At 41.4% G+C, this 27,676-nt stretch overlaps 2 protein-coding genes across 5 annotated transcripts in view; one reads left to right on the top strand and one right to left on the bottom strand.

Moving 5' to 3' along the window:
- The window catches only part of LOC110490080 (large ribosomal subunit protein eL33), a 37,559-nt gene that overhangs the window by 5,428 nt on the left and 4,455 nt on the right, over positions 1-27,676 (top strand). Inside the window, exon 1 of one of the 2 annotated variants that reach the window (XM_021563227.3) lies at positions 27,602-27,676. The exons of the other annotated variant lie outside the window; for it this stretch is intronic. The gene's annotated coding sequence lies outside the window, so the exon portion shown is untranslated. Of the gene's footprint in view, positions 1-27,601 lie in introns of those variants that run through there. 2 annotated transcript variants of the gene reach the window in all.
- On the bottom strand, positions 868-27,672 carry drc9 (dynein regulatory complex subunit 9). 3 transcript variants are annotated; one of them, XM_021563223.3, is made up of 10 exons: positions 27,340-27,672; positions 27,024-27,170; positions 26,658-26,860; positions 26,220-26,348; positions 6,080-6,161; positions 5,658-5,819; positions 4,668-4,742; positions 2,855-2,986; positions 1,402-1,503; positions 868-1,239 (listed from the first exon to the last, which is right to left on the bottom strand). In XM_021563223.3, the coding sequence occupies exons 2-10, from the start codon at positions 27,150-27,152 to the stop codon at positions 1,138-1,140; spliced, it is 1,116 nt and encodes a 371-aa protein (XP_021418898.1). In that variant the 5' UTR covers positions 27,153-27,170; positions 27,340-27,672; the 3' UTR covers positions 868-1,137. The 3 variants fall into 3 exon arrangements, with proteins under 3 accessions (XP_021418898.1, XP_090056288.1, XP_021418901.1); XM_090200162.1 differs by having other exon boundaries at positions 27,024-27,665; XM_021563226.3 differs by lacking the exon at positions 2,855-2,986 and having other exon boundaries at positions 27,340-27,506.

The raw sequence follows: 27,676 nt of genomic DNA, 5'->3' as shown, positions 1-27,676 counted from the left end.
ACTTAGATGCACATCCCTATAGTAAAGGCTACGTAGGCTGTCTACTTAGATGCACATCCCTACAGTAAAAGCTATGTAGGCTGCCTACTTAGATGCACATCCCTATAGTAAAGGCTACGTAGGCTGCCTACTTAGATGCACATCCCTACAGTAAAAGTGATGTAGACTGGGAATCTGCCTACATAGATGCACATCCCTACAGTAAAAGTGATGTAGACTGGGAATCTGCCTACATAGATGCACATCCCTACAGTAAAAGCTACGTAGGCTGCCTACTTAGATGCACATCCCTACAGAAAAAGTGATGTAGACTGGGAATCTGCCTACAGAGATGCACATCCCTACAGTAAAAGCTATGTAGGCTGCCTACTTAGATGCACATCCCTACAGTAAAAGCTGCGTAGGCTGCCTACTTAGATGCACATCCCTACAGTAAAAGCGATGTAAACTGGGAATCAGCCTACGTAGCTTCTGAAGTGAAAAAATATATCAGAGGTATGTTTTTACCATTTTAACTTTGTTTTAGATAGACTCAGAGTTCTCAAAGGGAAGTTAAAGGTGATTTTAAATATATTATAAATGTTTTGTTTTGATATTTTCACCCTTACTGACTTGGGCTTTCTCTAGCAGGAATCATGTGCCCCTACTGCTGGGTCTGGACCCTGTGACATATGTACAGTAAAATAGATACATTCCATGTGTTTACAAGTAGGTACCACATAAAGAGAGGACCTTCTTTCATGACCGCAACATGGGTCTTTTTAACTTTACATTTTTACACCGTTTGCTGAGAAATTGTCCCTGAAAACATGTACAAAATTGAATTATTATTTTCTGTAATGAATATTTGGCATTAATAAAAGTGGCCCATATCAGTCTCATGAGTACGCTTGTTTATTACCATTCTTGCCCTTGTGTTAGACTGCATATAAGTAAGAACCTTGCAATGGTGGTAGTAGTATTCAAAATGACCATGCCAACTTTACTCTGTTAAAGAGGGGAAAAAAGCTTTTCTCATTGAATATATATTTGCCTACAGGCCAAGTGTCGACTTAGATTGTCTGTAATCAGGAATTGAACATTGATGAAAAGTAACATGTCTGTATTGAGACTTTTTGGAGCTCTTGAAGGGACACCTCACTTTTTCTTCTTTCCCTTCTTGCCCTCCTTGGGCTTCTTGCCTTTCTTATAGGGTCCCAGGCCGCGTCGCACTAACGTTCCCCTCCACCACGACTGGATCTGCAAGTGACACAGGGAACAACAAAATGATTTAGTGTAATGAACAGGGTAGTACAGTTGTGAACAAGATGCATGGCATTAAACACTGCACTGCCACTGGATGTGATTGGTTTCCTTGCTGGGCAGGTGGAGGTGATTTATTAAAGAGTGTTTAATGATTACCTTGGTGGCTGCGTCTCGCTCCATGTGTTCCTTCTCCAGCTTCCTGCGTAGGGCCTCTTTCTCCATCCTGTCCTCGATGACCACCTGCTCACTGTCTCTATACTGGAACAGAAGAAAGTACAAAGACGGAGTCAATATGCAGAGTATAATTTCTGTTCCATACAGGTATACTTTCTAAAAGCGACAATTTGCAGTCTATTTTAGTTTTTTTTTAAAAGCTATGTATGGAAACTCATTACATGGAGCTCCTGACGAACAGTTCTTGTGCTGACGTTGCTTCCAGAGGCAGTTTGGAACTCGGTAGTGAGTGTTGCAACCGAGGACAGACATTTTTTTACGCGCTTCAGCACTTGGCGGTCCCATTTTGTGAGCTTGTGTAGCCTACCACTTCCCGGCTGAGCCGTTGTTGCTCCTAGAGGTTTCCACTTCAATAACAGCACCTGCATTTGACCGGGGCAGCTCTAGCAGGGCAGAAATTTGACAAACTAACTTGTTGGAAAGGTGGCATCCTATGACGGTTCCACGTTGAAAGTCACTGAACTCTTCAGTAAGGGCCATTCTACTGCCAATGTTTGTCTATGAAGATTGCATGGCTGTGTCACAGAACAATAAGACAAATGTGAAGCATCTGCTTGGCTTTTCCACTCACTACCAAATATGGTAGTGAGAGGAAGCCCACTGGCCTGAAGTGGGAGAAGGTGGATTTTGGCTGACATTCTGCAAATTTTCTCATCAATGAAACATTTGATCTCAATACAGTTTTCTGTTCCCAAAACTACAATCTGTTATGAACAGAGTGGACTATGCTTTGTAGACTTTGCAAGGGTAAAAGTTTTTTTTAAATTGCGTTGTTTAGGAGTGCAAGGGTGAATTGAGTTATTGCACAGGCGCAATATGCAGATGCATGCTAGAACGCGCCAATATAGGATCTCACTAGCTCGTGTTTGGCTCTGTCCCCTCCTTGCTTGCTCTGCCCACTATGACTAATTTGTTCCCATAGACCACAGCCTGTCGTTTTCAATCTTTGTTTACTTATAAAATCCACTACTTTGAAGGGGTGTCCACATACTTTTGGCTATGTAGTGTACAATTAATTTAAAAGTAAAAAAAAACGTATGTAGCAACTGCAGATTGCCCCTTTAATGATCTGAGGACTTGTAATAACAGTTTATTTGCAAGTGGGATGTGCAACTCAATAATAGGACGGTGTTCCTAATATTTGGTATACTTAGTGTATATCAGGCCTACTATCCTATTCATTACCTAGCGCTAACCTGTATACTACAGAAAAAAATGGGTTGTATTCATTAGGGCACACCGAAGCAAAACATTATGCAATGGAAAATGAAAACTACTGTTTCTTTTTTAGAAAAGTCCAGGTGGTCCCTCCCTGTTTCAGTCCGTTTTTTCCCTGTTTGGTGCCGAATGAAATCAACCCAGGCTATGTCCTCACCTTCTTGGCCAGCTCCTGGAGCTGGGAGAGATTGTTAGCTTTGTTGTTCCTCAGGCTGTTAAGCTCCTGCTGCTTATCCTCCATGTCTCTCTCATAGCGCTCCATCCACACCTCCAGCTTCTCCCCCAGACTCTGAGAGGTGCACACAAACACACATTGTTGCAGCGTCACCTGACAGACAACCTGTTTGTGGTTCTGAAAGTCAGATTTTGCAGTGATTTGATCTGCAGCTATCCGTGGTGCTAAATCCCAGCTATGGCCACTATTGCTCTAGAGACAAGGGCTCATCGATTTCGTGTACAGCTCCCCCAACTAATGTTTTGTGATTTAAAAAAATTGCTATTGCTGTCGTAAAGGTTGCCGAACCCTGAATGGGGACTAGGGATTGATTTGGGATTCTACTATTGCAATAAAATAACAGCATTAGATGTTTTAGATGGCAGCTCAAAGAACGTACCAAGTCATCCTACTACACCCAATACACACTACCAGTCAAAAGTTTTACAACACCTACTCATCCAAGGGTTTTTCTTTATTTTTACTATTATCTACATTGTAGAATAATAGTGAAGACATCAAAACTATGGAATCATGTATTGTTAAAAAAATCGATATTTTATACTTGAAAATGGCCACCCTTTGCCTTGAGTGCTTTGCACACTCTTGGCATTCTCTCAACTAGCTTCATGAGGTAGTCACCTGGAATGCATTTCAATTAACGTGTGTGCCTTAAAAGTTCATTTGTGGAATTTCTTTCATTCTTAATGCGTTTGAGCCAATCAGTTGTGTTGTGAGAACAGCTCAAGTAAGCAAAGAGAAATGACAGTCCATTACTTTAAGACTGAATTTACATACAGTACCAGTCAAAAGTTTGGACACCTACTCATTTGAGTTTTTTATTTTTTACTATTTTCTACAAGTGTTAAACAAATCAATGTATTTTAGATTTGAGGCCTTCATGGTCAAATTGCTGTGGTCAAATTGCTGAAACCACACCAATAAGAAGAAGAGACTTGCTTGGACCAAGAAACACGATCAATGGATATTAGACCGGTGGAAATGTGTCCTTTGGTCTGGAGATTTTTGGTTCCATCCGCTGTGTCTTTGTGAGACGCGGTGTGGGTGAACAGATGATCTCCGTATGTGTATTTCCCACCCTAAAGCATGGAGGAGGACATGTTATGGTGTGGGGGTGCTTTTCAAGACACACTTAACCAGCATGGTTACCACAGCACTTGGGCTAAGTGGGACTATCAGTTTTTCAACAGGACAATGACCCAACATACTGTGTAAGGCTGTGTAAGGGTTATTTGACCAATAAGGAGAGTGATGGAGTGCTGCATCAGATGACCTGGCCTCCACAATCACCCATCCTCAACCCAATTGAGATGGTTTGGTATGAGTCGGACCGCAGAGTGAAGGAAAAGCAGCCAACAAGTGCTCAGCATATGTGGGAACTTTCTCAAGACTGTTGGAAAAGCATTGCAGGTGAAGCTGGTTGAGAGAATGCCAAGAGTGTGCAAAGCTGTCAACAAGGCAAAGGGTGGCTACTTTGAAGAATCTCAAATATAAAAAAAAATATTTTTTTTGTTTAACACTTTTTTTGGTTACAACATGATTCCATATGTGTTATTTCATTGTTTTGATGTGTTCACTATTATTCTACAATGTAGATCATTAGTAAAAATAAAGAAAAACCCTGGAATGAGTAGGTTTTTAAAACTTTTGACCGGTACTGTAAATATCACACAAAAGTTAAATTATGCTCCTATACACGAGTCATGTCATTTTCCAACCACCACTGCACACATACTGTCTGATGTTCCTTGAGGAAAGTCTCCATCTCCATATGAACTCTCCTCTCCTCCTCCAACCTCTCCTGCTGTAGCTGAGGACAGAGGAACAATGATTACACAGATGTACATGTAGTGGGGACCATCTCTGTACAGCCAAACCTAACAGTTGCTACAAAGTCTGTAGCCAAGTCACACCAAAGGCTCTGTCCAGAAACAGCCCCAGGCCCCTAGCCACTTGTGTAGATCTGAAAGGATGGGATAGCCAGAAGAAATGTGTAGGTATTAGCAAAAAGCAATACCTACCCAATTCTATGAGATCTACATGGGTGAACTGGAACAAGAATTCAGCCCTGGCATTTCATCCACACGAGCCCACATCACTCTGTGCGCCGCCAACTCACCCCCCACACACACATACACCGTGACCCTACACACCCTAATTAGACACTGGGAGCAGTGCTGACATGACATTTAAATACATATGTGCACTAAGTAATATCATAGGCTAATTAACTTGAGGTTCAACATCAGAGGAAGTGGAAACTCAATACACATTAACTAGATGGCCGTTGCCCACTGATCAGCCAGGCTCATTATAGATTAGTAGAACATAGAAACTGTGCAAAACTCTGTACAACAAATCTTAACAGGCCCATGAAACTCTTTACAACAAATCTTAACAGGCCCATGGGCCGCCCGCCATGTCTTTATATAAAAAAATATATTTGTGTGTGTGTGAATTTCAATCAATCCTACCCAACAACAAAAATGGTCCAGCCCATCTGGCAAATGCCAGAATTGCCAGATGGCCAATCCGCCCGCCAATGCATGAGGCACTTAGACTGTGTTTACACAGGCAGCCCAATTCTGATCTTTTTACCACTAATTTGTCTTTTGACCAATCAGATCAGATGTTTTCCACTAATTGGGCGAAAGATCAGATTTGGGCTGCCTGTGTAAACACAGCTTTAGGGGATGATTCTAGACAGGGCCACAAAGACACACACCCTGATCTCATCCTCCAGCTGCTTCTCAGAGTGTGTGTTGATCTTCTGTCCCTGGTACACCAGCAGCTCCGCGCTGCTCTTCACATACTTCCTCTCCAGGCCAGTCTTAGCCTTCATCTCCTGTAGTTGGTCTTTCAGGTGGGCAGTCATCTCCTCGCGTCGCTAAAGGGACAACATTAAGACAGTTTGCGCAAAGTATTACATAAGTTGCCAGTACTGTCTAATGTATTTACCTGAGAATGAAAAACAGGGAGGCACCCCGATTTTCAAAGACATTGACGTCTGACACCCTCGAAGAGCTTGGAGCACCACCAAGAGTCAGTGAATGTGTAGCCTAATTCTAACCTTGCCCATTACTAGATTGAAAATCATATTGGCGACGTGAAGGAGTGTCTCCCCGTTGTTTTCCTCAGTTATGGTACCTGCAGCTCCAGAGTTTTTTCCTTGCGGATGTCAAGCAGCTGTCTCTGAAGAGCTTTGGTCTTCCGCCGGCCGCCCTCCTCCCTGCAATACACACAGACAGCAATCAGGCCCAATGTGTAAGTGTGAGTCGACTCTTGGCATTCTCTCAACCAGCTTCATGCGGTAGTCATCTGGAATGTATTTCAACTAACAGGCGTGCCTTGTTAAAAGTTAATTTGTTGAATTTCTTTCCTTATTGCATTTGAGCCAATCAGTTGTTGTTTCAAGGCAGGGGTGGTATACAGATGATAGCCCTATTTGGTAAAAGACCAAGTCCATATTATAGCAAGAACAGCTCAAATAAGCAAAGAGAAACGACAGTCCAACATTACTTTAAGACATGAAGGTCAGTCAATGTGGACATTTTTAAGAACATTGAAAGTTTCTTCGAGCAGTCGCAAAAACCATCACGCGCTATGAAACTGTCTCTCATGAGGACCGCCACAGGAAAGGAAGACCCAGAGTTACCTCTGCTTCAGAGGATAAGTTCATTAGAGTTACCAGCCTCAGAAATTGCAGCCCAAATAAATGCTTCAGTGTTCAAGTAACAGACACATCTCAACATCAACTGTTCAGAGGAGACTGTGTGAATCAGGTCTTCATGGTCGAATTGCTGAAAAGAAACCACTACTAATGAACACCAATAAGAAGAAGAGACTTGCTTGGGCCAAGAAACACGAGCAATGGACATTAGACCGGTGGAAATCTGTCCTTTTGGTCTGAGTCCAAATTTGAGATTTTTGGTTACAACCGCCGTGTCTTTGTGAGATGCAGAGTAGGTGAACGGATGACCTCCACATGTGTGGTTCCCACCGTGAAGCATGGAGGAGGAGGTGTGATGGTGTTGGGGTGCTTTGCTGGTGACACTGTCAGTGATTTATTTAGAATTCAAGGCACACTTAACCAGCATGGCTATCACAGCATTCTGCAGCGAAACCCCATCCCATCTGGTTTGCGCTTAGTCCCACTATCATTTGTTTTTCAACAGGACAATGACCCGACACACTTCCAGGCTGGGTATGGGCTATTTGACCAAGAAAGAGTGTAATGAAATGCTGCATCAGATGACCTGGCCTCCACAATCACCCAATCTCAACCCCGTGGTTACTACATGATTCCATATGCATTATTTCATAGTTTTGATATATTCACTATTATTCTACAATGTAGAAAATAACAAAAATAAAGAAAAACCCTTGAATGAGTAGGTGTGTCCAAACTTTTGACTCAATACTTTGTTGAAGTGCCTTTGGCTGCGATTATAGCCTTGAGTATTCTTGGGTATGACGCTACAAGCTTGGCACATTTGTATTTGGGGAGTTTCTCCCATTATCTGCAGATCTGCTCTGTCAGGTTGGATGGGGAGTGTCGCTGCTCAGCTATTTTTCAGGTCTTTCCAGAGATGTTCGATCGGGTTAAAGTCCAGGCTCCAGCTGGGCCACTCAAGGACTTGTCCCAAAGCCAATCCTGCATTGTCGTGGCTGTCTGCTTAGTCGTTGTCCTGTTGGAAGGTGAACCTTGGCCCAAGTCTAGGGTCCTGAGCCCTCTGGAGCTGGTTTTCATCAAGGATCTCTCTGTACTTTGCTCTGCTCATCTTTCCCTCAATCCTGACTAGTCTTCCTGTCCCTGCCTCTGAAATACATCCCCACAGCATGACGCTGCCACCACCATGCTTCACTGTAGGGTTGGTGCCAGGTTTCTTCCAGACGTGACACTTGGCATTCAGGCCAAAGAATTCAATTTGGTTTCATCAGAGCAGAGAATCTTGTTTCTCATGCTCAGTCCTTTAGGTAACTTTTGGCAAACGGGCTGTGATGTGCCTTTTACGGAGGAGTGGCTTCCGTCACAGGTGGACTCCAATGAAGTTGTAGAAACATCTCAAGGATGATCAATGATAACAGGATTTTTTTACAGTGGGGCAAAAAAGTATTTAGTCAGCCACCAATTGTGCAAGTTCTCCCACTTAAAAAGATGAGAGGCCTGTAATTTTCATCATCGGTACACTTCAACTATGACAGACAAAATGAGGGAAAAAAATCCAGAAAATCACATTGTAGGATTTTGAATTAATTTATTTGCAAATTATGGTGGAAAATAAGTATTTGGTCACCTACAAACAAGCAAGATTTCTGGCTCTACCTGTAACTTCTTCTTTAAGAGGCTCCTCTGTCCTCCACTCGTTACCTGTACTAATGGCACCTGTTTGAACTTTGAAAAGACACCTGTCCACAACCTCAAACAGTCACACTCCAAACTCCACTATGGCCAAGACCAAATAGCTGTCAAAGGACACCAGAAACAAAATTGTAGACCTGCACCAGGCTGGGAAGACTGAATCTGCAATAGGTAAGCAGCTTGGTTTGAAGATATCAACTGTGGGAGCAATTATTAGGAAATGGAAGACATACAAGACCACTGATAATCTCCCTCGATCTGGGGCTCCACGCAAGATCTCACCCCATGGGGTCAAAATTATCACAAGAACGGTGAGCAAAAATCCCAGAACCACACGGGGGGACCTAGTGAATGACCTGCAGAGAGCTGGGACCAAAGTAACAAAGCCTACCATCAGTAACACACTACGCCGCCAGGGACTCAAATCCTGCAGTGCCAGACATGTCCCCCTGCTTAAGCCAGTACATGTCCAGGCCCGTCTGAAGTTTGCTAGAGAGCATTTGGATGATCCAGAAGAAGATTGGGAGAATGTCATATGGTCAGATGAAACCAAAATATAACTTTTTGGTAAAAACTCGACTCGTCGTGTTTGGAGGACAAAGAATGCTGAGTTGCATCCAAAGAACACCATACCTACTGTGAAGCAAGGGGGTGGAAACATCATGCTTTGGGGCTGTTTGTCTGCAAAGGGACCAGGACGACTGATCCGTGTAAAGGAAAGAATGAATGAGGCCATGTATTGTGAGATTTTGAGTGAAAACCTCCTTCCATCAGCAAGGGCATAGAAGATGAAACGTGGCTGGGTCTTTCAGCATGGCAATGATCCCAAACACACCGCCTGGGCAACGAAGGAGTGGCTTCGTAAGAAGCATTTCAAGGTCCTGGAGTGGCCTAGCCAGTCTCCAGATCTCAACCCCATAGAAAATCTTTGGAGGGAGTTGAAAGTCCGTGTTGCCCAGCAACAGCCCCAAAACATCACTGCTCTAGAGGAGATCTGCATGGAGGAATGGGCCAAAATACCAGCAACAGTGTGTGAAGACTTACAGAAAACGTTTGACCTCTGTCATTGCCAACAAAGGGTATATAACAAAGTATTGAGATAAGCTTTTGTTATTGACCAAATACTTATTTTCCACCATAATTTGCAAATAAATTCATTAAAAATCCTACAATGATTTTCTGGAAAAAAAAATTCTCATTTTGTCTGTCATAGTTGAAGTGTACCTATGATGAAAATTACAGGCCTCTCATCTTTTTAAGTGGGAGAACTTGCACAATTGGTGGCTGACTAAATTATTTTTCCCCCCACTGTACCTGAGCTCAATTTCGAGTCTCATGTCAAAGGGTCTGAATACTTATGTAAATAAGGTATGTTTAAAAAAAGCTAAACAAAATACAAAAATTGTTCACGTCATTATGGGGTATGGGGTATTGCGTGTAGATTGAGGATTTTTTAAAATTAGAATAAGTTGAACGTAACAAAATGTGGGAAAAGTCAAGGGGTCTGAATATTTTCTTTTTTGTGTTACTACCTGAATTCAAAATATTAAATAAATAAAAATTCTCACGATGTACACACAATACCCTATAATGACAATGAAAACCATTTTTTTTTCTAGAAATGTTGGCAAATGTATTTCAAATTAAATACAGGAATCTAATTTACACAGTTGTAAGCACAGAATCGTTTAGAATAGCCTGAACCATGAAAAGCGGCCTCCGACAATTATTCCTCTTCATCAAACTTTAAAGTTGGCACAATGCATTCGGGCAGGTAGCGCATTCTCCTGGCATCCACCAAACCCAAATTTGTCCGTCAGACTGCAGATGGTGAAGTGTGATTCATGACTCCAGAGTCCAATGGCAGCAAGCTTTACCCCATTCCAGCCGACGCTTGTGTGCAGCTGGTCGGCCACGGAAACCCAATTCATGAAGCTCCCGATAAACAGTTCTTGTGCTGACGTTGCTTCCAGAGGTAGTTTGGAACTCTGTACTGAGTGTTACAACGGAGGACAGACAATTTTTATGCGCTTCAGCACTCGGCTGTCCCATTCTGTGAGCTTGTGTGGCCTACCACTTTGCGGCTGAGCTGTTGTTGCTCCTAGACGTTTCCACTAAACAATAACAGCACTTAGTTGACCGTGGCAGCTCTAGCAGGGTAGAAATTTGACGAACTGACTTGTTGGAAAGGTTGCATCCTATGACGGTGCCTCGTTGAAATTCACTGCGCTTTTTAGTAAGACCATTCTACTGCTAATGTTTGGCTATGGATATTGCCTGGCTGTGTACTCGATTTTAAACACATGGTGTGGCTGAAATAGCTGAATACACTAATTTGAAGGGGTGTCCACATACCTTTGTATATATAGTGTACCTGACCATTGTACCACGTTGTCGACCTCATCGACAGCCATTCAAATGAGTCACTCGCGGAACAATGACGTTTAAAGTAGGCATCGTCATTTCTCTGAGCCAACAAAAGTTTCAGCAGTCCCGAAAACAATCGTGTATTCACCCTTTGCAATTTTCTTGTCCTCCATCTCACTTTGATCAGCGTATGCGGTAGCGATTCCTTGAGAGTTCAGAACACGAATCTGATCCTCAGTTAATAAAATCCAATTATAAACGACTATTACCATCGATTTCTCCACTTTCATTTTCAATACATCGCCGACTGTTTGCCACACTTGATGCACTAAACTTTAACCAAATCCTGTAGGGAGACAAGCCAAAATATCTATTTTCTTTAGTAAGTTAGTGTGTTAGTGGTGGAAAAAGTACCCAAATAAGTAAATGCGAGTCAGCCAGTAAAATACTACTTAAGTAAAAGTCTAAAAGTACTTGGTTTTAAATGTACTTAAGTATCAAATGCTAAAATTTACTTTTGTATCAAAAGTAAAAGTATAAATCATTTATAATTCCCATTATTAAGCAAAGCAGATGGCAATTTTTTGGGGTTTTAAAATGTACGGATAGCCAGGGGCACACTAACACTCAGAATTTCACAATTTCCCTGTCCTGCTAAGCGTTCAAAATGTAACGAGTACTTTGGGTTGCCAGGGCAAATGTATGGAGTAAAAAGTACAATATTTTCTTTAGGAATAAAGTTAAGTAAAAGTAAGTTGTCAAAAATATAAATAGTAAAGTTGAGTACAGATACCCTCCAAAAATGACTTAAGTAGTACTTTAAAGTATTTTTAATTAAGTACCTTACAGCAATGGTGTGTTAAAGCAGAGGTGTTGTAATGACTTCATCGACTCGATTTTGTGTTTAGAGCACACTTCTGGCAAAACAGAATTCCATTTCTCCATCTTTTCTTACATTTTCTGCAATGTTGCAAACTAGCTAGCATATGGAACAACTTTATTCAAAATGTGTCCTACCCGATTGTAAAAACAGTGACGAACATAACACGTATCACAAGACAGAAGGGTTAAAGGCAGTACATTGTCAATCTGCATTGGCCGTGCAGCATTTTTTTTTTTTAGTTGGTAGATCAGCTTTAATATTGTGGATAGATTCAATGTAATTCTCTGCATCATTTCCAATCCCTCATATTTTTTTGGAATAATTACATGTTACAGGAGAGAGGGGGATGAGCCAACTGTAAACTGGGGATCGTGATGGTTCGAGGGCCAGATTGGGAATTTAGCCAGGACACCGGGGTTAACACCCCTACTCTTACAATAAGTGCATGGGATCTTTAATGACCTCAGAGTCAGGACACCTGTTTAACGTCCCATCCGAAAGACAGCACCCTACACAGGGCAGTGGGATATGTCTTTATTTTAGACCAGAGGAAAGAGTGCCTCCTACTGGCCCTCCAACACCACTTCCAGCAGCATCTGGTCTCCCATCCAGGGACTGATCAGGACCAGTCCTGCTTAGCTTCAGAAGCAAACCAGCAGTGGTATGCAGGGTGGTATGCTGCTGGCATTAAACTTATCTTATAAAAAAAACAATCAATCTTCACATAATCACTTAACTACACATGGTTGATGATATTACTAGGTTAACCAGCTTGTCCTATAATCAATGCGGTGCCTGTTAATTTATCATCAAATCACAGCCGACTTCACCAAACGGGATGATATAACAAAAGCGCATTCGCAATCGTTGCACGAATGTACCTTACTATCAACATCAATGCCTTTCTTAAAATCAATACACAAGTATATATTTTTTTAAACCTGCATATTTAGTTTAAAATAAATTCAATGTTAGCAGGCAATATTAACTAGGGAAATTGTCACTTCTCTTGCGTTTATTGCACGCATTGTCAGGGTATAGGAAACAGTTTGGGCCGCCTGGCTCGGTGCGAACTAATTTGCCTGAATTTTACATAATGATGACATAACACTGAAGGTTGTGCAATTTAAAAGCAATATTTAGACTTATGGATGCCACCGGTTCGATAAAATACAGAACGGTTCCGTATTTCACTGAAAGAATAAACGTTTTGCTTTCGAAATAATTGTTTTCGGATTTGACCATATTAAATACCTAAGGCTCGTATTTCTGTGTGTTATTATGTTATAATTAAGTCTATGATTTGATGGAGCAGTCTGACTGAGCGGTGGTAGGCAGCAGAGGGTTTGTAAGCATTCATTCAAACTTTACTGCATTTGCCAGCAGCTCTTAGCAATGCTTGATTCAAATCGCTGTTTGACTTCAAGCCTATCAACTCCTGAGATTAGGCTGGCAATACTAAAGTGCCTATAAGAACACCCAATAGCCAAAGGTATATTAAATACAAATGGTATAGAGAGAAATAGTCCGTGTCATAATTCCTATAATAACTACAACCTAAAACTTCTTAACTGGGAATACTGAACCACCAGCTTTCATATGTTCTGAGCAAGGAACATGGCACATATTGCACTTTTACTTTTTTCTCCAACAGTGTTTTTGCATTATTTAAACCAAATTGAGCATGTTTCATTATTTATTTGAGACTACATAGATTTTAGTTACGTATTATATTCAGTTAAAATAAGTGTTAATTTAGTATTGTTGTAACTGTCATTATTACATACATACAGTGCCTTGCGAAAGTATTCGGCCCCCTTGAACTTTGCGAACTTTTGCCACATTTCAGGCTTCAAACATAAAGATAAAACTGTATTTTTTTGTGAAGAATCAACAAGTGGAACACAATCATGAAGTGGAACGACATTTATTGGATATTTCAAACTTTTTTAACAAATCAAAAACGGAAAAATTGGGCGTGCAAAATTATTCAGCCCTTTTACTTTCAGTGCAGCAAACTCTCTCCAGAAGTTCAGTGAGGATCTCTGAATGATCCAATGTTGACCTAAATGACTAATGATGATAAATACAATCCACCTGTGTGTAATCAAGTCTCCGTATAAATGCACCTGCACTGTGATAGTCTCAGAGGTCCGTTAAAAGCGCAGAGAGCATCATGAAGAACAAGGAACACACCAGGCAGGTCCGAGATACTGTTGTGAAGAAGTTTAAAGCCGGATTTGGATACAAAAAGATTTCCCAAGCTTTAAACATCCCAAGGAGCACTGTGCAAGCGATAATATTGAAATGGAAGGAGTATCAGACCACTGCAAATCTACCAAGACCTGGCCGTCCCTCTAAACTTTCAGCTCATACAAGGAGAAGACTGATCAGAGATGCAGCCAAGAGGCCCATGATCACTCTGGATGAACTGCAGAGATCTACAGCTGAGGTGGGAGACTCTGTCCATAGGACAACAATCAGTCATATATTGTACAAATCTGGCTTTTATGGAAGAGTGGCAAGAAGAAAGCCATTTCTTAAAGATATCCATAAAAAGTGTTGTTTAAAGTTTGCCACAAGCCACCTGGGAGACACACCAAACATGTGGAAGAAGGTGCTCTGGTCAGATGAAACCAAAATTGAACTTTTCGGCAACAATGTAAAACGTTATGTTTGGCGTAAAAGCAACACAGCTCATCACACTGAACACACCATCCCCACTGTCAAACATGGTGGTGGCAGCATCATGGTTTGGGCCTGCTTTTCTTCAGCAGGGACAGGGAAGATGGTTAAAATTGATGGGAAGATGGATGGAGCCAAATACAGGACTATTCTGGAAGAAAACCTGATGGAGTCTGCAAAAGACCTGAGACTGGGACGGAGATTTGTCTTCCAACAAGACAATGATCCAAAACATAAAGCAAAATCTACAATGGAATGGTTCAAAAATAAACATATCAAGGTGTTAGAATGGCCAAGTCAAAGTCCAGACCTTAATCCAATCGAGAATCTGTGGAAAGAACTGAAAACTGCTGTTCACAAATGCTCTCCATCCAACCTCACTGAGCTCGAGCTGTTTTGCAAGGAGGAATGGGAAAAAATGTCAGTCTCTCGATGTGCAAAACTGATAGAGACATACCCCAAGCGACTTACAGCTGTAATCGCAGCAAAAGGTGGCGCTACAAAGTATTAACTTAAGGGGGCTGAATAATTTTGCACGCCCAATTTTTCAGTTTTTGATTTGTTAAAAAAGTTTGAAATATCCAATAAATGTCGTTCCACTTCATGTTTGTGTCCCACTTGTTGTTGATTCTTCACAAAAAAATACATTTTTATATCTTTATGTTTGAAGCCTGAAATGTGGCAAAAGGTCGCAAAGTTCAAGGGGGCCGAATACTTTCGCAAGGCACTGTATATATAAAAATTGGCCGATTTTCAATCGGTCCTCCAATAATCGTTATCAGCGTTGAAAAATCATAATCCGTCGACCTCGAATACCTATGTTTTGTCGGAAATAGTCAGTTATAAATTCTTCTGTCCTAGTTAAAAACAGGTTGTCATCCATTAGGCTTTAACTACATTTTCAATATCCTCGCCCACGTGGAAATTCTGTAAGAGTAATATATATGCCAATTATTTGATGCTACTACTGCAATGTCCCTTATCAACACTAACTTTTGGTGCCAGAGAGAAAGTAGTCCAGACGACTAGGTTGATTGAGCCACTGCCATGTATATCTCACTAGGTCAGGATATTTAAGCCTCCATATATCCACTAGTTCCAATATATCCATGACATTCGGGATTTCCTTAAGTGTCTGAAGGGGATAGTTTGTAGTGTGATTTCCTTTACGGTCCATAGCAGTATTTAAAACCGTAATATAATCTCCCAGCATGATAATACATTCTTGTATTGCTTGTATGGTTGATAAAATTATTATATATATTGTCAAAGAAGAGTAGATCATCATAATTTGGTCCGTAAAGGTTAAAGAGACATATCTGTTTATGGTCCAATATCATTTACATTCACCCATCTACCTTGAGGATCTGTTTGTGGACAGTTGGCACATTCGGATCAAAATTACTGTTCATTAATATCATTACCCCTTTTGAGTTTCTTTGCCCATAGGAGAAATATATTTCGCCCCCCTAGTCCTTTTTCCACACAACTTCATCTAAAATAGTTGAATGAGTTTCCTGTAAACAATAGATATTATATTTCTTCTCTTTTAGCCAGGTAAATACTGATCGTCTTTTCTAATTATCTGCTAAGCCATTAATTATAACTGGCTATACTTATTTCACCATTTACCATACTGAGATACAAGTTTCAAATATATTTATAATAATATATGTTTGTAAACTTACCATTTAAAATTACCATAGTGATTGAGTGTCCATATAGCTATACCATTATATTTGCATTGCTACTAAGTAAATTTCCAATTGTTCCCCGGTTGTTCCATCCCTGAGCCCAACTCAAGAAAGGACTTGATATAGTTGAAGCTGTTTGAGAAGGCATGCAAAATGTAACAATAATGGGGAGATTTGATTAACCATTGTCACGTCCTAGCTGATGGCGCTCAGCTACACCCCAACGGTCCCCTGTTGTGACCATACTCCCAAGCATCTCTGTGTTGTCAGACCTTTGATTTTGTGCCACCAGGGCCACAATAATATGCCCCCTCTCTGAATGTCCGAGTGTGACCCCTCCCCATTGGTTACTGCAGCTAGTGTTGCCAGAACTGCCACTGCCTGGGTGGGGACACCCCACTGGAATCCCCACCAGCAAGGTCTTCAAGGTTCTCATTAGCAGCTTTGAGAATTTCCTTGTATATTATGCTCTCCCATCAGGGGGATTTGGCTTTGTAGGACCAACCCTGCCAGGCAGGATCAGAATCTTGAGGGGACGGTACTGCTTTAGGTCTGACACATTCATCATTCTGATTTGGCTGCGTATAGGCTACTTACAGTAGGCCCATAAAACAGATAAGGACTTCTCCTTAGCGTATGGATCTCACAGGTATAGGGTTGGGGACCGTTCCATCATGATAGGCCAATAAATAAATCAACTACATTTACAATATATTTTAAAATGTATATCCCACATCTGCACACAAGTGATAGCTCTCATAACCCCTGCTCACAAACACACATGGGCTCTGGGATTTGCAACCACTATCCCTTTTCACTCACGCAACTCCACACTTTTCCAAACACAAAAACACTCACCCCACCTTCCATCACAATACTGCTGCACATACTCACATACTGTGTCTTCTATGTCCTCTGTGTTTTATCTCTTCCATGTTTATTCAGTAATTTTGTGTTCCAGTTCCTTGTATTTGAAGATGTATAATTTAGTTAATTATCTTTTCTTCTAATGCTGTCTTATCAATTCATAATACTATAAATGGAAAGTCTAACAGTAATTATTTTCCAACATTCCCTACCTAGAATGGTATAGTGTAGTTTATTTAAATTGTTGTATTTCATCGCTTTTCTAGATATTTGTTTATTACAATCCCAACCATGGCTAGTGTTGGGTCTTCCATTAATTTGACACCTCTATAGGAACTTTGTAATATTTAGAATAGCCATGAGAGAGTGTAGTCTTTGTGTCTCGGAATATTTGGTTAATATACAGTTTATCGACTATGAGAGCTACACTTTTCCCTTTTTAATATCTTCTCATTGAATATTGGGTACATAACTTTGCGCCGTTCTGCAATTTCCTTCGGAACTGATCATTCATGCCTATTTTCGTGTCAGCGAGTCTTTTACCCAGGCTTTTAACCATTATTTTATCTTTAAAGAAAGCAAATTTGGCAAAGATTGGGCACTCAGATCTCGGTCCTCTCTGTCTAAAACAGTGTACACGTTCAAGTTAGATTTTGTCGACAGCTTCGCATGGGTTCTGAAGAGCTGTAAGAAGGAATTCCTTCACCACATTTTCAGGAACTTCTCCTTTTTTCTTGGATAGCAGTAAGGTACCATATTTTCTCTCATAGATCTATTCTGTATGTCAAGTAAGGCTTCTCTCAGAAAGATGTTCTCCTTTAAGTTCATTAACGTCCATTTCAATCTTATTGACTGTCCCTTTTAGCTTGTTTGTATCTTTCTCCAATGTTGCAGCTTTTTCGTCACTCATCTCGAGGCTCGCCTTCAACTCCTTTATATCTTTCCTAACTAATTCAAGTATGCAGTTTGTCATCGATCGATTTCAACAGATTGGTTTCCACCCTTACCATTCCCGGTGGTGAAAAGCATAAAACGTCTGTGTCCGTCGGAGTCTCATTTTCCTTTGGAGATTGGTTCTCCTTGTTTACTCTCATGTTTGGTGTTGCTTGTTGTTGTAATATTTGTCGAATACATTTCTTAAGCCTGATGATTTGTTTTGTGTCGTCCAGATGGAAGGTTATTACCCACGAGTATGTAAAGTTCTAATATTTAGTCTTGCAGATATTGAATATTAAGATTTTATCTTGAGGCAATCTGCACCGCTGTGTAGAGTCTGCATCTTACCTCCGTTCCCATCTAGTGGATTTTATTTTTTTAACACCGGCTTCTTTCTTTTCACTTTGTCATACAGGCCAGTAATATCGAGTGAATGCAATGTTGTTGATCTCTTTGTATTTTCAAGTATTTGGATCATGTTATAGGTATGCTTGTCACCGGCAGGAACTGAGGAGTTTAAGATCAAAATCAATTTGAAAGACGAAAAGCCCAGTTAAAGAGAATCCCACCTCAGTCTTCTGTGAACAACTACACACATTTTTATGCAAAAGACACCAGAAGGGCTTTCCAAGAGGTGTTGAGTGTTCCTGAGTGGTCAAGTCTCAGTCCTGACTTAAATCTACAAAAAAAAATCAGAGACAAGGTTTAAATATCGCTTTCCGTCAATGATCCCCAACCAAATGTAATGAACTTTTGCAATTTTGACAAAAACAATGGATATATTTTTCCCTAAGAGTTGTGCAAAGTTGGTAGAATCCACAGCTGTAATGTCTGCCAAAGGTGCATCCACCAAGTATTTTTTATTTTTTTTAAATTTAAAGTTTTATTAAGTTTTCTTGTTTTTCAATCAACCAACAAAACGCATTCCACATTCACAGATGTGACAGGCTTTAAAAACATAAAAAATAAAAAATAATAATAATACTTTTGAAAAAATAAAAATACAATTAAAATGAATGATAAAGTCAAATAAAAGCATTTATTTTTCTTAATCTATATATTTTCCTTGGTACATATATATATATATATATACATACATACGTACGTACATACATACGCACATATACATACACACACACACCTACGCACACGTACTCAAAAACGAAATTAAAATAAAAACACACAAAAAAACTAAAAAACTAAAAAAAACATAACACTTGCAGCAGCACTATCAAGGTTCTTATCAGCTATTTCAAGCATTCGCTGAGACGACGGGCCAATAATTCGTTTTTAGGTTTTACAGTACCTTACACAACATGTATCTGCGCATTTCCCTAGTCACCCCGTTCACTCTGTCCAATTTGAAATATAGTTGAATAGTGGAGACCAGAGTCTATCAAACTTGGGCTGTCTCTTGTGGAGGTCATAAGTGAGCTTTTCAAGAGGAAAGAAGGTCAACAATCTGGTCAATCCACATTTTAAATGTAGGAGGGGTATTAGAGGCCCACAATAGAAGAATACATTTCTTAGCAAAGTATGTAATAGTCATAAGCAAATTTTCTCTGTCAGGATCAAGAACAAAGTCCTGCTGGGCATTAAGAAGATAGATACATGGGGTCATATCAAACTGTACATCTAGTATTTTCTGTGCAGCAGTATGTACAGATTGCCAGAATCTGGCAATCTCCCTACAGCTCCAAAATACATGCATATAGGTTCCGCTTTCAGAGGTACATCTTTTACAGTTAGGAGACATATCTGTTTTCATTCTATGGAGTCTCAAAGGAGTATAATAAAATTTGTACAAAAATTTGTAATTAGATTCTTTCATTTTTACACTGGTAGAGGAGCAGTATACCCTGTCGCAAACCTCCGCCCATAACTCATCACTGATAGTCAGACCAAGGTCCTTTTCCCAGATTATTTTCAAAGGAGTAAAGGAGGAGCTTCCTTTCTCAGAAAGGAGTCTATAGATGTAAGATATTTTGCCTTTAATGGATTGTGCTGTGACAAGAAGGGTTTCAACTTCATTCAACTGAGTTCTAAACCTCCTCTTGGAGGTAAATGAGGAAATTACATGTCTAATTTGAAGATATTTAAAGAAATGGGATCTTGGCACATCGAATTCACTGCAGAGCTCTTGAAAGGATTTCAGTGTAGTGGTTTTCTGATGAAATAGGTCTGAAAAGGTCCTGATTCCTAGAGTATGCCAAAGATTAAAGTTGGCATCCCTCAGGGCTTTTGGCAAGTCTGGGTTGCCTACTATAGGCGAGTGAGAACATATTTGGGAGGAAATGCCCAGGTATTTCTTACAGTCCCTCCACGCTAGTAGGGTGCTGTAAATCGCAAAGGTTTTGGCTATGTTGCCCACTTCACTAAAGTTATTAATGAATATAATTGAGCTTAAGGGCAATGAACCACAGGATTGGGCTTCTATCTGAATCCACGTTGACTCTTGTCTGTTTGTGATCCATGTTAGCATGTTGCGGATTTGGGCAGACCAGTAGTACAGTTGAAGGGAGGGAAGGGCAAGACCACCTTTAGATTCAGGTTTTGATAAAGTGGAAAACTTGATCCTAGGTTTTTTATTGCCCCATATAAATTTGGTGACGCTTTGGTTAGTTGTTTTGAAGAAGGAAACTGGGAGATAGCATGGGAGCATCTGAAATAAGTAGTTTAGTCTAGGGAGGACGTTCATACGGATTACATTAATTCTTCCTACTAAGCTAATTGGGAGGGAGATCCAGGTTTGGAGATCGTTCTTGATTCGATCCAGGAGTGGAAGATAATTTTCCTTAAAAAGGCTATTCAGATCTGGTGTTATGAAGATCCCGAGGTATTGAAACCCGTGTGTTTTCCATTGGAAAGGACAAAGTGTCTTCATAGAGCTGGTGAGTGTAATATTGAGAGGGCAGACAGTGGATTTGTTAAAATTGATCTTGTAACCTGAAAACTTGCCATACTGAGCAATTGTGTCTAAAATGAGAGGGAGTGATTTCTCAGGGTTGGATATGTAGAGCAAGATATCATCCGCGTAAAGCGAAATCTTGTGCTGCAGGCCACCTGCAGAAACACCCATAATACTTGGATTGCTCCTTATCAGCTCTGCCAGAGGCTCCGCCCCCAACAAGTAGAGCAGGGGAGACAGCGAGCACCCTTGTCTTGTGCCCCGTTCCAGAGGGAATCTGTCAGAGTTCAGTCCATTAGTAGTCACCATGGCATTTGGATGAGAGTATAGTGATTTGATCCATTTAATAAAATTTGGGCCCATATTGAACTTTTCTAGGACTGAAAACAGAAAGCTCCACTCCATCCTGTCAAACGCCTTCTCAGCATCCAGTGAAGCCAGCAGGACAGGGGTCTTTTGTGCGTTTACTTGATCAATAATATCAAAAAGACGGCGAATGTTATCAGAAGTGTATCTGTCTCTAATAAATCCAGTTTGGTCCGCTTTTATTATTTTGGGAAGAAGAGTGTTTAGTCTTTTGGCGAGCAATTTGGTAATTATTTTATCGTCGAAATCCAACAAGCTTATGGGCCGGAAGGACGAGCAGGATAGGGGGTCCTTGTCCTTTTTTAGCAACACTGTAATGCGAGCTGTGTGCATTGAGTCTGGGAGAACTCAATTTTTGCAAAAATCCTCCAGCACTGGCATGAAGATAGGGCTGAGCTGGGGCCAAAAAGCTTTGTAGAACTCTCTGGGGAATCCATCTGGGCCTGGGGACTTATTAGGTGGCATGGAGGTAATTGCCTCCAGAATCTCCTCAGGAGTGAAGGGGGAGTTGAGATCTTCCTGGTCGGTCTCTGATAGTTTAGGTAGCGAGATTCCCTCTAGGAAAGAGTGGAGTTCTGCCTCTGTGTGTTTTCTCTCAGAGGTATATAGTTAGCAGTAAAAATCATGAAAAGTTAAATTGATCTTTTTTGGGTCATATGTGACCTCGTCCTCTGCTGTTCGGATAGCCATGATTGTACGCTCTGACTGCTCCTTTTTTAATTGGTAAGCAAGCAATCTACTGGGCCTATTGCTATACTCATGGCATTTCTGTTTAGTAAAGAAAAGTTTTTTTTTTATCTCCCGAGTGTAGTCCAAATTCAGTTTGGCTTTGGCTGCTTTAAGATGACTCCAGGAGGTGCTGTCTAGGGATTGTTTATGTATTTTTTTCACAGCATTCCAGCTCCCTCTCAAGTTCTAGCCTGTGTGCTTCCCTTGCTTTTTTCTTAGAGGAAGCATATGCAATTAGATGACCTCTTAGTGTGGCTTTAGCAGCGTCCCACATTGTGGCCGGAGAAACAGGAGAGTCTTTATTGTCTTGTGTGTAGTTGTCTATCCATGTAGTTACCAATGTATGGAACTCGTCATTTGATAGCATGGAGGTGTTGAATTTCCAGCTCTTTGACCTCGGGATGTTTTTGCAGAGGTCAAAGCAGAGGTGGACAAAGGCGTGATCTGAAAGTGCTATGGGTCCGATTGTACATGTGGCTGAATTTATGAAACTCTTTGGGATAAAAATGTAATCTATACGGGAGTAGGTGTTATGGACATTAGAGTAGTATGTATAGTCCATAGATGAGCTATTATTCTCTCTCCAGATATCTATCAATCCCATCTCTTTAGTAAGAGAGTTCAACATCTTTGCAGATCTAGGATTTGTGGTGGGGACTTGAGATGATTTGTCTAGGGTTGGGTTAAGGGTACAATTAAAATCTCCGGCCACCACGCCAAAGGAGACAATGCTCATTGAACAGGGTTATAATTTTTGACATGAAGGCAGGAGTATCTGTGTTAGGGGCGTATATGTTTAATGTAGTAATTGGTTGACCATATAGTGACCCAGTTATCAAAATAAATCTCCCCTCCGGATCAGATATGTTTTTGTCAATTATGAATGGAACATTTTTATGGATAAGTATGGCTGTGCCTCTACTGTTTGATTTGAAAGATGAGAAATACACCTGTCCCACCCAAGCTCTGCGGAGTTTGGCATGTTCAGCATCACAGAGGTGTGTCTCTTGTAATAGCGCGATGTCTGCTTTTTCCTTTTTTAGAGCACATAGTATCTTTTTTAGTTTTATTGCATGCCCTAGACCATGGCAGTTCCATGTCAATAGATTTAAGGTACTAGTCATCGTCATCGAGCAGTAATCGAACTTTAGTGCAAGTCATCCCTGGGTAAAAGTGGATAGTAATTACAGCTGCGTTCACATAAAAGGAAAATAAATGGTGTACATAAAATAATAATCTCTGAACACCCCAGCCGAGTTCCCAAACAACTCGACACATCCCGTTGGATCTATTACCCCCCCGCTCAGTCTCAATTCTGTGTTCCGAATAAAACAAAAACCGGGAACAGTTAGCAACGCACAACGTCTCCTTCTCCCCACCAAAGAAATGCCTCATCCTCTCCACCCCGCATTGAGTAAATAACACAGTTGCCCTCGTCCAGACCCCAGTAAAAGAGGGGAGAAAAATAAAATCAATAGCCCAGCCTACATATGCCTCCCCCAAGGGACATAGGGAACCCCAGGTAATAATAGCAACAACAAAAAAACAGGGAAATAAAAGTAGGCTGAAACATTAGTAGGCCTAGGTTAGGCTATACAGCCCATCCCTCTCAGTTAAAGGACAATAAGTATAAATTGGACGGCTATAATGACATTTAGGGGGTGGATCTCTGGATATCGGCTATATGTCGTCTTACCTCCTTTAGTAATGGCATTAATCGCATTTAGTCATTTGTCTGTTTCTCATTGGCCAGGATTGTCTTTCAAAAAACGTTTTGCCTCTTCGGGAGTTTTGAAGTGTCGCAAGGCTCCTTGGTGAAGAATCCTGAGCTCGTTTGGGTATTTGAATCCCCTGAAGATGCCTCGGTCAATGGAGTATTTCTTCACTTCGTCAAATTCTCGGCGCTTTCGGCGTATTCCAGCTGACAGGTCCTGGTGTAAAGCGAGTTTGGCGTTTCCCACTGTGATGGTGTTGTTTTTCGCCGCCTGTAGGACTCGTTCCTTGTCGGTGAATCTCAGGAAACGTATGGTGATTGGGCGCGCTGGTTGTCTGGCTGCTGGTGGGGGCCTCAGTGCTCGGTGAGCTCTCTCGAGTTCTATGGGCCTGTCGGTGGGCAGGTGGAGCCACTCGGGAAGTTTGTCTTGCAGGTAGCGGATCAGTGGCATGTTTCCCTCTTCTTTTTCGCCCAGATTGAATAGAACACAATTATTCCTTCGCCCCCTGTTTTCCAGGTCCTCTGTTTTCTCTTCCAGATGCTCGATTTTCTTTTTAGCATATGCTATTGTTTCCATGGCATCTGTCAATAAGTTTTCCATGGATAGGATTCGCCCCTCTGCCTCGTCCAGGCGCCCCGCGTTTATGGTTATCTTGTTGTTGATGTCAGGCAAAGCGTTTTCCAGGATTGTCACCTTGCCCCCTATCGCACTGAGCTGAGAATTAATGGCATCTAATTTAGTGTTTAGTTCTGTACGTTGGGATCTCAACTCAGAAAGGATGTCTTCGACAGAGTGCGAGGTTGGCATTCGTTGTGCCTCGTGGGGGAGCGGCTTCTCTTGCTCTTGGCGCTAGTTTTTTCTGAAGCTAGCTTCTTCTTGGAGGCTTTTTCCGTCGCTAATACTCGAGTCCGGGTAAAAATGTCACCTGTAGTGTCGCCTTTTGTAGCCGCCATGCAGCAACCTGGCCAAGGCTTTCGACTCTGTCAATCACCGCATTCTTATCGGCAGACTCAATAGCCTTGGCTTCTCAAATGACTGCCTCGCCTGGTTCACCAACTACTTCTCTGATAGAGTTCTGTGTGTCAAATTGGAGAGGGCCTGTTGTCCAGACCTCTGGCAATCTCTATGGGGGTGCCACAGGGTTCAATTCTCGGGCCGACTCTTTTCTCTTTATATATCAATGACGTCGCTCTTGCTGCTGGTGATTCTCTGATCCACCTCTACGCAGATGACACCATTGTATACATCTGGCCCTTCTTTGGACATTGTGCTAACAAACCTCCAAACGAGCTTCAACGCCATACAACACTCCTTCCTTGGCCTCCAACTGCTTTTAAATGCTAGTAAAACTAAGTGCATGCTCTTGAACCGATTTCTGCACGCACCCTCCCGCCCGACTAGCATCACTACTCTGGACGGTTCTGACCTAGAATATGTGGACTACAAATACCTAGGTGTCTGGTTAGACTGTAAACTCTCCTTCCAGACTCACATTAAGCATCTCCAATCGTCTTCCTATTTCACAACAAAGCCTCCTTCACTTATGCTGCCAAACATACCCTAGTAAAACTAACTATCCTACCAATCCTCGACTTCGGCAATGTCATTTACAAACACTCTACTCAGCAAACTGGATGTAGCCTATCACAGTGCCATCCGTTTTGTCACCAAAGCCCCATATACTACCAACCACTGCGACCTGTTTGCTATGCCCTCGTTGGCTGGCCCTCACTACATATTCGTCGCCAAACCCACTGGTTCCAGGTCATCTGTAAGTATTTGCTAGGTAAAGCCCCGCCTTATCTCAGCTCACTGGTCACCATAGCAACACCCACCTGTAGCACACGCTCCAGCAGGAATATTTCACTGGTCCTCCTCAAAGCCAACACCTCATTTGGCTGCCTTTCCTTCCAGTTCTCTGCTGCCAGTGACTGGAACGAATTGCAAAAATCACTGAAGCTGGATGTCAGAGCAGCTCACTGTACCTGTACACAGCCAATCTGTAAATAGCACACCCAACTACCTGATCCCCATATTATGACTTACCGTCTTGCTCTTTTGCACCCCAGTATCTCTACTTGCACATCATCATCTGCACATCTATCACTTCAGTGTTAATGCTAAATTGTAATTATTTTGCTTCTATGGCCTATTTATTGCCTTACCTCCCTACTCTTCTACATTTTCACACACTGTACATAGATTTTTGTATTGTGTTATTGACTGCGTTTGTTTGTAGCTCTGTGTTGTATGTGTCGAACTGCTTTGCATTATCTTGGCCAGGTTGCAGTTGTAAATGAGAACTTGTCAACTGGCTTACCTGGTTAAATAAAGGTCAAATAAAAAATTTACTTGGGGGGTAGAGACTTATCCAAGTATGATATTTCAGTTTGTTTGTTTTGGGGGAAAATGTTCTATAACTTTCTTTCACTTTGAAAATGTGGAGTAGGTTGTGTCGATCTATCAGAAAAAACATAAAATGTAATCCCTCTTTAGATAGAATTAAGGCAGGCACTGTATGCAATTCCTATAATAAGCAAAGACAAATTATAGCTCTGTTTTCAATCAAAATAAAACAGGCTCATAGAAATGGCTGGAACGTTATCATACACATCCATGTGTTTGATACCGTTCCATTTACAACATTCCAGATATTATTACAAGCCATCCTCCCCTCAGCAGCCTCCTCTTTGTGTGGGTTTTGAAATAATTTCACTATTGCCTGCACAGACAATGAATTATTAGCCTACATGTTCATATTGACCATAACCTGACCTGATTATTATGTCCAGGAGGTTGGCCTTCCTTCTTTTCTCTTCTCCCACAGCGAAAAGCAAGCTGTGAAAGGTCCCTCTCTCTTGCAGCTCTGCCAACACATCAGCAATCACGTGAGCCACAAACTGACTGTATATGAGAGAGAGAGAGAGAGAGATCATTATGTATGAGGTAGATGGCATACAGGGTACTTTTTGGATTCACAGTTAATAGTCTGCTCTGCACCTTGTAAATGTTTGACAATTGTAAACAATGTGTTTAATTCAGTGGTTGACCTGAAAAAGATCCCAATGAAAAGTTGTCTCGTGTGCATAATTAATCTCTGTTTGAAGCACAGTTGAGTTGGGGGCTTCTATTTTATTAAATTGTCTGGAACCTAGCTCTGGTCCAAGTAGGAATGTGCACTCAAGCCCCGAACAAGAGCTATCTGGAACCCACCGGTCTCTCTGCACCTTGGCCAGGTTGTCAGGGGACAGTGGATTCTCCTCTAGTGTGCGGTTCAGTTCCTTCTGGGATCTGTGCAGCTCGCGGGTGGCATCTGACAGTCTCCCAGACTCTCTCTCAAACTGACGGGCTGCTTTCAGGTTCTGCTCTGCCCCTTTCTGCTGTTCAAGGACCTGTCCAATGTCAGCTGACACAAACTTCCAGAAAAACAGATGAATACGGGCTGAATAGGATACAATTACAGCTTAGATAGCAAGCATAGCATTAGAACCATACCATTAATTAGCTAAAGACGCATCATCGCTTGAAAAAGCCAACTGACATTAGCTCCGTGTATAACTGAGGATAATCAGATAATACCTTATCAGCTTCTGGACGACCTCTGTGGGTGTCGGGCATGATGTGACCCAGCACTGACAGCTGTGCAGCACAGTCCTGGAGCACTGTACACAGTCCGAGCAGCTCTACCCCAGACAAAGGAACCGGCATCCTGGTGGTCTGTGAGCACTGAATTCGAGCGAAATTAGCCAAGCAATTTACAATATCACCTATCTATCTAGCTAGCTAGCTACTAACGCTACCGTTTTCTAACTGTGACATTTTTGTGTTAGAAAATATCCTGGGCAAAATGCTCAATAACACAATCAACAGATTCGTAGCTAGGTATATTTCTTACGTGTCTTCACGGAACGTGTTGAAGTTTACTAGCTGTATTTATGGACAATAAAAGGCCAGTAGTTTAACTCGAGCATAGTTTAGCTAGCCTAGCAGCACACTTGGTAGTTTACCCCGGTCACCCTGGTAACGCACAACATTTGATTATTGTTTTTAAAAAATGACAAATTCTTATCTACTTCGATTATTATGTTGTGTGAAACGTAAGAGAATGCAATACAATGACAACTGAATAGTTAAATAAAAATAAATGTTTTGGTTATGCGTTTCTGTCGACTACGTAAATTTCCCAGCATTCCATTTCAACTTCCTTTTCCGCCATTTTTCAGACAGCGAAG

The sequence above is a fragment of the Oncorhynchus mykiss genome, chromosome 15, assembly GCF_057628025.1.
Source record: "Oncorhynchus mykiss isolate SJ-2025 chromosome 15, ASM5762802v1, whole genome shotgun sequence".
NCBI classification, from domain to species: domain Eukaryota; kingdom Metazoa; phylum Chordata; class Actinopteri; order Salmoniformes; family Salmonidae; genus Oncorhynchus; species Oncorhynchus mykiss.
The sequence above is the reverse complement of the archived record's forward strand: the minus strand, read 5'-3'. Positions and strand labels throughout refer to the sequence as shown.